We start from the raw sequence: 11,833 nt of genomic DNA, 5'->3' as shown, positions 1-11,833 counted from the left end.
CTACTCTAAGATCAGACTAACCTACATACCCTTTATTTTACTATTATCCATGTGCCTATCCAAGAGTGGCTTAAATGTCCCTAATGTATCTGACTGTACCACCACTGCTGGCAGTGCATTCCACGCAGTCACCATTCTCTGTAAAGAAACTACCTCTGACATCTCTCCCAAAGCTAACTTTCTCCCTGATCTGTTCAGCCTGATGTTGTAGTTTGAGTTCTTCATGACTCAGATTGCCTTGGCCAATCCCTTTCCCTGAATGCACACACAAGTCGATTTATTAACCTAACAACCTGACTACGATTTTTCACTGTAATTATCTTTGGAAGATGTTGACACAGCACGATACACGACCTGATCTTTGAGCTTTGGCAGTAAGATAAAGGATTGACTGAAGCAATCCAATTTGAAACAGTTCTGATTAAAGGTTCTCCCTGCAATCTTTCCTTCTCTTTCAGATGTTAAATAACCTGTTTAACTTTTCTAGGCTTATCATTTGCCATCCAGTTTTGTCATTTGATTTGCAATGAAGCTGTTAATCTTTATTTTGCTGGTAGCTGCAGTGGTCTGTGTGCCAATCCAACACAGTCAGAAACGCCAGAAAGCGAATAAACTTCTGTTGATATCTTTCGATGGGTTTCGTTGGGATTACGATCAGGATGTGGAGACACCACATTTGGACTATCTAGTCTCAAAGGGAGTGAAGGCAAAATATATTAACCCACCCTTTGTAACCATGACATCGCCTTCACATTTCACAACTATCACAGGTAAGGCATCAAAGCAAATCTTCAAACTGTGTCAGTTGTTTACTTTGTGATTTACTTAATGTGCATGAATGAATATGGATGCATGATGTGGTGGATGGTGGTGGAAGCAGATATAATAGGGGCATTTGAGGGACTTCTGGATAAGCACATGAATGTGCAAGGAATGGAGGGATATGGACCAAGGGCAGGTAGAAGAAATTAGTTTCATTTGGCGTCATAGAGGTATGCAGCACGGAAACAGACCCTTCGGTCCAACTTGTCCATGCCGACCAGAAATCCCAACCCAATCTAGTCCCATTTGCCAGCACTTGGCCTGTATCCCTCTAAACCCTTCCTATTCATATACCCATCCTGTCACAACATCGTGGGCCGAAGGACCCGTTCCTGTGCTGGACTGCTCTATGTTTTTTTTGTTGAAAAATAAGGTACGTTTTCAGCAAGTTGTTAGGAAGTAACAGGGAGGGATTTGTAAAGGTTAGGGCAGATAGCAATGGTCAGCAACCAACAGTCATTGAATCCTGAAGTTACAAACACCTTGTGGGCAAAGTTAAATGTGTCACTGGCCATGAGGATCATGTCTTCCACACTCTCAGCCAGTGTATCCCAGATCCAGCTATTTGCTGTGTAAAAGTGCATTTCCTCCTGTTGCCATTCCATGTCCTCTTTTTCTTTTTCTGAGCCTTATTCAATGTTTTTCCTCACCTAGTTGGTACAGACCTCTTCAAATGCCTTTATCAAATCTCCCCTTCCCTGAGGAAAGCAATCCCAACCTCTCCCAATGTTTATACGTAATTGGTGTTCCCCCATCTCTGGGATAATTTGCATGACTGTTTTCTGCAAGCTCTCTATTGACTTCACATCTTTCCTAAGGAGCTGAACACAATAGTCTCTGTGAGGTTGGAGCAGTGTTTGGTCCAGGTTGAATGAAAATGGCCTCCTTCTGTACTCTATGCCTTGTTAATAACAGGCTAATGTATACTCGATTAACTGCTCTTGCTCTGCCCAGTCACCATCATTACTTATTCTCCCACACTCTCTTTAGAACTATACTCTTATTGTCTCATTATGTTCAACTAAAATAAATCAACTCACCCTTCTCTGCATTAAATTTAATCTGTCATTGTCTGCTTATCCACCACTATGTTTATATCTTTCTAAAATCCGACAGTTCATAATGTTTCCCAGTTAGCGTTTCATCATCCAATTTTAAAAATGTGTCTTGTACAACCAAGGGCTAGGTCATTATCCAATATCAGGAAGAGAGAATATCCCAACATTAACCCCTGGGAACTCCACTACAAACCTGCCTCCAGCTCAAATCACATCCCTTAACCCATACACTCTGTTTCCTGTCACACAGTCAATTTCAATATCCATGCGAATGTCATTTTTATTCCATTAGCTTCATAGAATTCCTACAGTGTGGAATCAGGCCGGTTGGCCCATCATGTCCACACCAACTCTCTAAAGAGCATCCCACCCAGACCCATCCCCTGCTGTGTCCCTATAACTCTGCATTTCCCATGGCTAACCCACCTAGCCTGCACGTTTCTGGACACCATGGGGTAATTTAGCATGGCCAATCCATCTAACCTGCACATCTTTGGAATGTGCAGGAATCCGGAGGAAACAAGCAGATACCGGGAGAATGTGCAAACTCCAGTCGCCCAAGGGTAAAATTGAACCCAGGTCCCTGGCGCTGTGAGGCAGCAGTGGTAACCACTGAACCATCATGCCACCCGTAAAAGGGCATCCATTTTAAAGTATCTCTCAAATTCTCAAAGCTACTTGGATTCTGTGTACGATTCTCTAGATCGGGGCTTGAATATACCACTTTTAGATGTGAGAATGCTAATTAAAGATGATATCTACCACTTCAGTCACCTGCAAATAGCACAAACAGCATTTCTAACCATAGCTATATATTTACTCACATGTTTATAAATTTCTTCTGGAAGTCCATGTATATTATGCCAACAGCATGATCCTCATAACTCCTCTATATTACCTCATCAAAACCCCCAGCAAATTAGTGAAATCCAGTTTTGCTCAATAAATCCAAGTTGGCATTCTTTAATTAACCTGCATTTGCCCAAGTGGTTACTAAACTTGTCATGAATTATTGTTTCTGGAAACTTCTTTAGCACTGAGCTTATATTGTCAGGCCTGTAGCTGCTGGGCTCATTGAGACATAGAGATGTACAGCATGGAAACAGACCCTTCGGTCCAACTTGTCCATACTGACCAGATATCCTAAATTAATCTCTGGGCAACTGTTTTAGAACATTTATCATTCTCAAATACATTCAAAAAATTTGGTGTTGAAGCATAAAATTCTGCCCTGTTACTTTTTCATTCCACTGAGTTATTGATTTGGTAGCTTTGTTTTTCATAGAAACACGACAGTGCAGAATTAGGCCAGTCGGCCCATCAGGTCCATACCAACCCTCCCGCCCAAACCAACTCCCTGAATTTCCTATGGCTAACCCACCTAGCCTGCTTATCTTTAGGCTGTGAGAGGAAATCAGAGCACACACAGGAAACCCACACAGAGACAGGAAGAAAGTGCAAGCTATCCACACAGATAGTCACCTGAGGGTGGAATCGAACCCAGGTCCCTGGTGCTGTGAGGCAGCAGTACTAACCACTGAACCAATGTGCTGCCCAAGATGGGCCAGAAGAAGAGGAGGAAGACCAAGGGAAGTGTTCCCTAACACCTCACTAGAGAACAGGATACACAATTTTAATGTGACAAACACATTCCATATAAACAGGCGATGTGTCCTATGTTATCAGTGAGCCATCCTCAATTATCCCTGTTGTATACTTCCTTTATTTAATCAACTCATACATCATTTCTAAACTGCTGCTTCTCAAACTCAAATAACGATCAGAAAATTGCTACCAATTGTTGACTGCCTCTATTTGGTAACTGTGATCACAAACCAGCAAAAGCAACAACTCTGTCATTTTCCAAGACCATCTCCATGTCTGGGTTCAAGCTGTAGCAACCACCTTGTCCCTGAGGAACTCCCAATAATACACCCAAGAAGCATAATTGACCCAAAGACCCACAAGTGCAAATCTCCATCCATACCAAATCTGCTGGAAAGTTGGTGAAATGACAGGAACACCGTATTATGCAGTCAAACACAATGGACACTTTGTGACCATAATTAACCATTTAAAGCTCATTTTTTATTTTCTTTTTACTTGAAGTATCATCGACCTGTCAATTCACATGTCATTGACGTTCGTTCTGATTCACACTAAAGTTCAAGTTGCAAGAACTGAAATCCTGTCTGCAATTTCTTCACTTGGGCCCATTTGGTGTCACCTGGGATTGTAAGGAGGTTTTACGTAAGAAGGAAATATTTACAATCTCAGTGCTATATTGAATTGGCAGTGAGAGTAACAAAAATATAATCCTATTCAGTGAATTAACTCAACGTGTCAGACTGGCAAAGTGGGGCACGTGGTGTCTGATTTCCTTCTGAGTGGAAGGAAATGTGTGGAAAAGGGGGAGTTTTGAACTCATTTTGAACAGTTCTAATGGGATACTGGTCCCAGTGAGACATTTATGTTAGTATTTAAAGGAATATAATAGTAGAAATTTATATTAATATCTAGTCTCAGTAACTTTTAAAGTTTAAGTTTTTTCTAATAAGAACTGTGTAACTCCCTTTGAACCATTCTATACATAATTGTTTTAGTTAACTCAAAAATAATGACCGGCCTAGCATTTAATGAACATTATGTCTTATCTATGAAAAGGGGACCTGCTCTCATTGGCTCACAGAAGGTAGAGAGCTTGAAGATATTGGCCAGCGATGGTACATGGTCCAAGTCAGAATGGCAGGGTCTCAGAGATAGTCGTGTTCCTATGCACTTGCTGACCTTGCACATTTTGGTCACGAGGGACACAATTTGAGAGGCTGCTGAACTTGTCCTGGCCAATTGTTGCTTTGAGTTCTGAAGTTAAAAAAATCACACAACACCAGGTTGTAGTCCAACAGGTTTATTTGGAAGCACTAGCTGTCGGAGCACTGCTCCTTCATCAGCTGATTTTGGAGAGTAAGATTGTAAGACACATAATTTATAGCAAAAGATTCCATTGCGATGTAACTGGAATTAAAAATTGAAACAGACCCAAATTGTTTGTTAAGTCTCACATCTTTTAGAATTACCATGTTGGTATTAGTTCTTTCATATGTAAAGCTAGTGCTTCCAATTTAAACCTGTTGGACTATAATTTGGTGTTGTGTGATTTTTAACTCTGTACACCCCAGTCCAACACCAAATCTTGAGTTCTGAAGGTGATACTTGCTACCACTAAATGTGTTGATGGTGCAGAAAGAATAACTACAAATCATTTTAGTTACTCTGCAAAGAAAATAAACAAGAACTAATGTTACAATTTATGTGGAGTTATCTAGCTGATAACCCTTGATCTCCAAGTAGTAAATTGAGGCTGAAGGGCATAATTTATCAGCTTATCTTGCAAGAGTAATCCGTCAGCATTTACTTTTCACATGAACCAAGAGACAATGTAAGATCTAAACTTTCCATTGGAGGAAGTGTCACAGAATATCTGATTCGACTTGTTACCCCGCTACAGTTGTTATTTTGCTTAGTCTAATCTCTCTAGTTTCCAAAGGATAAAAGCAAATTACTGCGGATGCTGGAAACTGAAACCAAAAGAGAAAATGCTCAGCAGGTCTGGCAACATCTGTAAGGAGAGAAAAGAGCTGACATTTCGAGTCTAACTGACCCTTTGTCAAAGCTGGTCAAATCTGGGGGGGAGGGGGGGTAGTTCCATCAGTGTGACTTTAGGCTACCACTCCCCAGCCTCATGAAAATCTGGCCCATCTATGTAGATATGCTGGACAAAAGAAAAGCCTCTTTTAAGTCACATGACACAGCAAGAATGAGCATAGAGAAGATTTCTAGAAGTGGTGACATCCTGAAAGTGGAATGTCTCGATGACATTGTGAGAACTTTCCTTAACGAGATCAAGGTATCAATAGGCTGCTACTGAAATAGGGGTGTCATGGTAACTCAGTGGTTAGCACTGTTGTCTCACAGCGCCAGGGACTTGGGTTCGATTCCAGCCTCGGGCAACTGACTGTGTGGAGGTTTCATATTCTCCCCATGTCTGCGCTGGTTTCCTCCCACAATCCAAAGGTGTCCAGGTTAGGTGAATTGGCCATGCTAAATTGCCCATAGAGTTGAAGGATGTGTATTAGTCAGTGGAAATGCAGAGTAACAGGGTAAGGGAATGGGTCTGGGTGGGATATTCTTCAGAGGGTCGGTGTGGACCTTTTGGGCCAAATGGCCTGCTTCCACACTGTAGGGATTCTGTAATATGTTGATGTCACATGATAATGTGACCCAAAAGAAACTACTGTCAGTGCTGGAAGTGCATCGCCTGCAGCACTAGGCGCTGTACAGATGAATGAGAATCATAGACCAGTTTCCAACATCTCCATTTGACTACAACCTGAACAGAGGTAAGCAGTGATTTAGAAAGAAGTATTTGCTGCTACATTGGTAAACCATCCTATTCTTGGTCTCTCCTCCAATACAGAGCCAAACCATAAATAGGTAGTGGCACAATTCTAAACGGTGAGCAAAAGTTGCTGTGATTACAGCAATTTAGACTGAGTGTTTATGCAACGACAGAGTGTGTTCTGGATAAGCTGCATAATACAGCAAATGCTTCATCTAATGTCCCTGTGGCAAGGCTTGAACTCGGCAATGTAGTCTTTTTGTTGAAGAGGTGGAAAACTTCAGATCAATAACAATCTCAGCTTTATCAGCAACTACTCAGCAACTAAATGAAATCAGAGCTGCACAGAGATTTGATCAATGGTTAGATCAGAGAGTAATGGGTTCAAAGAATGGGCAACAAGCCACACAATGTGCTGATTTTGCTAATGTTGATCTTGCCTAGTGTACGCCCTGTGCAATGTAACCTGTATGCCTCTGTCGAAGTCTTTTTGACCTGTACATCCTTGCTTACTATGACCTGCCTGCACTGCTTGTAAACAAAGCTTTTCGCTGTACCTCGGAACACACGACAATAAATAAACCAAATCAAATCAAATCAATATACTGCAGCAACAACGCAAAGGACATTTGAGGATCACAAAATCCGCAGGTGGCGTGGAATATTGTTTTGTTTTTTAGCTTTCTAATGACCATTGGAAGAGATGATATAAAGCAACATTATTTGTGCTATTCATCATCAAGCAATGGAATAACTATTAACAACAAATTCTTTTCCATTGAGGCAATGAGCGTGGGGTGGACCTCTTTGAACACAGCGACAAAATCTTTGTGATAGTTTAGGGACTGCCGCTCCAAGGTGAATAGAGGCCAAGTAATGGAACGGTGACACGTATGAAACAGTGAAGGAGACATTCATATCATAGAATCTCAGTCCTTGGAATGTCAGATACTGGGACAGTTTGGCAATGGGTACTCACTCCCAGTGTGGATTTGTCAGTTCCATCAACTCCTCACCAAACCATCAGACCAACGGTAAAGCAGAAAGAGGAGTACAGATAAAGGAAAGCAAGGCCAAAGAAAAATGGTACACAGGCAGGAGGCTGGAAGAACACAGCAGGCCAGGCAGCATCAGGACGTGGAGAAGTCATCATTTTGGGTGTAACCCTTCTTCAGGACTGGAAGTGGATTTTGGGGGGAGCTGCAGACAAAGGGGGGTGGCGGGGCCAGGGTGGTGAGGTGGGGATAGGTGAACACAGGTAGAGGGTACGATCTGGTTGGTCATGGGAGGAATAAATCTGGTTGGTGGCAGGGAGCAGTGGAAGGGAAGGGGAGGAGGCTAGGAAGGGAGTTAGGGGATGGGGAGGGTGGTTATTTGAAATTGGTGAACTCAATGTTGAGTTAGTTGGGCTGTAGGCTGCCCAGGTGGAAGATGAGGTGTTGTTCCTCCAATTTGTGCTGTGGTTCATTTGGCAATAGTGGCGGCCGACGATGGTCATGTCGGAATGGGAATGGGAAGGGGAATTAAAATGGGCAGTGACTGGGAGGTCAGGTCGGCCCCTAAGAACCTAGCTGAGATACTCACTGGAACATTCTCTAAGTTTATATTCGGTCTCCCCGATTTAGAGATGGCCACATCAGGAGCACTGGATGCAATATACTGAGTTGGAAGAGAGGTAGGTGAACCTCTGTCTCACCTGGAAGGATTGTTTCGATCCTAATTGGAGGTGAGGGGTGTGGTGTACTGGTAGGTTTTGCATCTTTTCCAGTTGCAGGGGAAAGTACCTGGGGGTTTGGTGGTGGTGGGATTTCAGACGGGAGAGTGGAATGAACCAAGGACTGTTGAAGGGAACAGTCCTTGCAGAAAGCAGAGGGGGGTGGGGAGGGGAAGATGTTCTTAGTGGTAGGGTCTAGTTAGAGTTGACGGAAGTGTTTAAGGATGATGCGGAGACTGATGGTAGGTGAGGACCAGGGGTCTTTCTTGCATTGGGGCGAGTTTAGAGCAGTGGAATGGGGAATGGAGGTGGTGTGGAGGGCTATCTGGATGACAGAGGGATGAAAAGCACTTTGTTCAAAGTAGGTGGCTATCTGGGATGCTCGTGAGTGAAATGTCTCCTCGTCTGAGCAGATGCGGTGGAGGCGGAGGAATTGGGAGAATGGGGTGGAGTACTTGGCAGGATACTGGGTGGGAGGAGTTGTAGTCCAGGTAGTTGTGGGAGTCTGTAGGTTTGTAGTAAACATCTGTCTGGAGACAGTCACCGGAGATGAAAATGGTGAGGTCAAGAAAGGGCAGGGAGGTGTCCGCGATGGACCAAGTGAATTTGAGGGCAGGGTGGAAGCTGTGGGTGAAGTTGATGAACAGCTTGGGTGCAGGATGCTGCACCGATGCAGTTATCGTTGTAATGGCGGAAGAGCTGGGGCACAGTGACTGTCTAGGCACCTCTTTGGCTATATTGAACAATCCGTCTTCAGTACCCACTCCCTTTCTGACATGACCATCCTTAGCCTCCTCCATTGCCTAAATGAACCACAGCGCACATTGGAGGAACTACATCTCATCTTGCACCTATGGCCCAGAAAACTCAACACTGAGTCCTCCAATTTCTCATAACCTATCTTCCCATCCCTTCACTCCCATCCCAGCCCCTCCCCTCCCTTCCCTTCCTCCCATTGACCAACTAGGTCATACCCTCTACCTGTGTTCACCTATCCCCACCTCACTACCATGCCCCCCCTCCACACCCCCCCCTTTATCAGCAGCTCCCCTTACACCCCCCCGCCCCAGTCCTGTAGAAGGGTTACACCTGAAACGTTGACTTCTCCACCCCCTGATTCTGCCTGCTTGCTGTGTTCTTCCAGCTTCCTGCCTGTCTACTTAGGATTCCAGCATCCGCAGTTTTCTCATCTCCCTCCAAGGAAGAATGATAGCACTCAATGTGCACTTGTTCGACTCCACTTCGAAATAGTTTAGTTCCGTGTGGACTCCTAGAAATCCAAGAACTCAACTCCCTGCTCTCCCAGACACATGCATTCTGCGCATACAAGCTTGTGACTTACAAATAGCGAGGGGGATGGGGGAAGTGGATGAGTTCTGTCTGCAACACACCCTTGCAAAGCTGGAGTGGAGGGTATGCAGTTAGTGTTTGGGAGGTGTAGCTCATACCTAATTTCATAGAGTCATAGAGATATACAGCACCAGAACAGACCCTTTAGTCCAACTTGTCCATTCCGACTAGATATCCTAACCTAATCCAGTCCCATTTGCCAGCACTTGGCCCATAAGCCTCTAAACCCTTCCTGTTCATATAGCCATCCAGATGCCTTTTAAATGCTATAATTGTACCAGCCTCCACCACTTCCTCTGGCAGTTAATTCAGTACACACAGGTTGACACTTCAATGCAGAATGGCTTTGATAAGGATGTTACCTTTTAAATAAGAGGTAAGACTGAAAGGGCAAGACTGCATCCTTACAGTGTCCTGGCCAATGTTCTTCACTTGACAGAACTTCAAAAATAGATTGTTAGTCATCCATTTCAGTTACTGTTATGGTGACTTACCATTTACAAATAGTCTGCCACATTTTCCAGCATTACAGTTGTGACTACAGCTCAAAAGCAATTATGAAGTTCTTTCGGACATATTGAGCATTTGAGATGTGCTACAAAAGAACATACTTTTTGTTCTTTTTAATGGAAATATTTAGAACGAAAAGTTTGTCTTGATAGCATCATTAGCAAGGAGGGAACATAAAAATGAGGGAGTAAGGTGCTGGAGAAATGTTGGCTTCAGCACCTGACCTGAGCAGGAGAGCAAAGATACAGCCACATGATTTCTGTTATCTCCTAGTGGCCATGTATAGGGTGTATTGTTAACAGTGTGATGCCTAGCCTTAGGCTTATCGAAGCATGTAGCTGGGTTAGGAAATTCCCTGACTTGCCAGGTCCAACTTGGTATAACATACCTTAAAAATCAAGATTTTCATTCCAGAAGGAGAGGGCCAGTGCAGGATAGAGTTGGCCTTGCTGACACCTCAGTTAGAATATAAGCAGCCAAGGGCGTGGGGGAGTGCAAAGATGGGCTAGCTAGAATGGTTGGCTCAGGTCTCTGAGCCTTTACCTCAGTGTTTCAGAAGTTGTTATGCGTTCCAGATCTCACCGCTTATACCCCTTCATCCTCACCCAGCCTTCATGGTCTCTCATACCATCTCTAAAGCCATCCATTTTACATCCACAGGAGCAGACCTTAGGATCTAGGTGATAGCCTGTGTATTTCTGTTTTTCTTCACATCTATGTCTTTCAATCAAAGCAGTTCAACAGAGGGTTTTTTTAAAACTCCCACTGACAGCTGAAGCTTGTTTTGTATTGGGTTCACAGAGCAGAAAGGGCGTAGTCTGCTGATGTACATCTTTTCCTTGCTTTATAAGTTTGAACCTGGCTATGCGTTTTCCCAGCTGAAAATGTGTTGCCGGAAAAGCGCAGCAGGTCAGGCAGCATCCAAGGAGCAGGAGAATTGACGTTTCGGGCATGAGCCCTTCTTTAGGAATGCATTTTCCCAGCAGTCTCCTTGGTCTTCAGCCCCATCTCATACCAGAGCAATGAAGGAAGTTGTGGCATATGTCATCGAAAACACATCACCAGCCAGAGGGATTTAAAATGCCCATTTGTTTGTTCATCTGTTGTTGACTTGTAGTAACAGAAAGCTGATCCACCCTTTCAATCTGACTGGAGATCTTGCAGTTTATGTCTATATTGGTTCATCACAGATTTTTTAGGTTCACTTTCACACATTTACTTGGATGTGATTAATATATGGTTCTCGACCTGCTGATTGAAGCTGGAATTTGAAACTATGTTTGTTTCGAAAATATCAATTGAATGTCCCTGGGTTCCCGTACATACGGTTTCATTTACAATAATTAAAATTGCAATGCGTACACCCCTCTGCAAAGATCCTTTTCGATGGCTATTAATTAAGACTCCACTAGGTGGAGCATTGCATATGCAGTGTCAGGGGAAGGTGATGGTGCAGAGATCATGACGCTTGACTCGCAATCCAGAACTCCAGGTTCATGTGCTGGGGTTTCAGATTCAAATCCCACCATGGCAGATGGTGAAATTTTAATCCCATAAAAATGTAGAATAGAGAGCTAGCAAAATAGCGACCATGTTGAAGATATGATGTTTGATATGCTTTCCTTTATTGGTTTGAGTAGAGAAGTTGGGAGGTCATATTATGGCTGTACAGGATATTGGTTAGGCCACCTTTGGAACATTGTGTGCAATTATGGTCTCCCTCCTATAGGAAGGATGTTGTGAAACTTGAAAAGGTTCAGCAAAGATTTACAAGGATGTTGCCAGGTGTTGGAGGGTTTGAGCTATAGGGAGAGGCTGAATAGGCTGGGGCTGTTTTCTCTGGCGTGTTGGAGGCTGAGGTTTGACCCTATATAGAGGTTATAAAATCATGAGGGGCATGAATAGGATAAATATAAAAAGTCTTTTTCCTGGGGTGGGGGAGTCCAGAACTAGAGGGCATAGGTTTAGGGTGAGAGGGGA

At 43.5% G+C, this 11,833-nt stretch overlaps 1 protein-coding gene across 1 annotated transcript in view; it reads left to right on the top strand.

Annotated features, from left to right (window-relative positions):
• Positions 1 to 382: 382 nt before the first annotated feature.
• Positions 383 to 11,833, top strand: part of zgc:153896 (uncharacterized protein LOC569930 homolog) — a 32,305-nt gene continuing 20,854 nt past the window's right edge. Inside the window, exon 1 of the mRNA XM_043711017.1 lies at positions 383 to 770. Coding sequence (XP_043566952.1) covers positions 527 to 770 — 244 coding nt within the window. The 5' untranslated portion in view covers positions 383 to 526. The remainder of the gene's footprint in view (positions 771 to 11,833) is intronic.

Source organism: Chiloscyllium plagiosum, chromosome 21, assembly GCF_004010195.1.
Source record: "Chiloscyllium plagiosum isolate BGI_BamShark_2017 chromosome 21, ASM401019v2, whole genome shotgun sequence".
NCBI classification, from domain to species: Eukaryota; Metazoa; Chordata; class Chondrichthyes; order Orectolobiformes; family Hemiscylliidae; genus Chiloscyllium; species Chiloscyllium plagiosum.
This window is presented reverse-complemented; position numbering and strand designations above follow the sequence as displayed.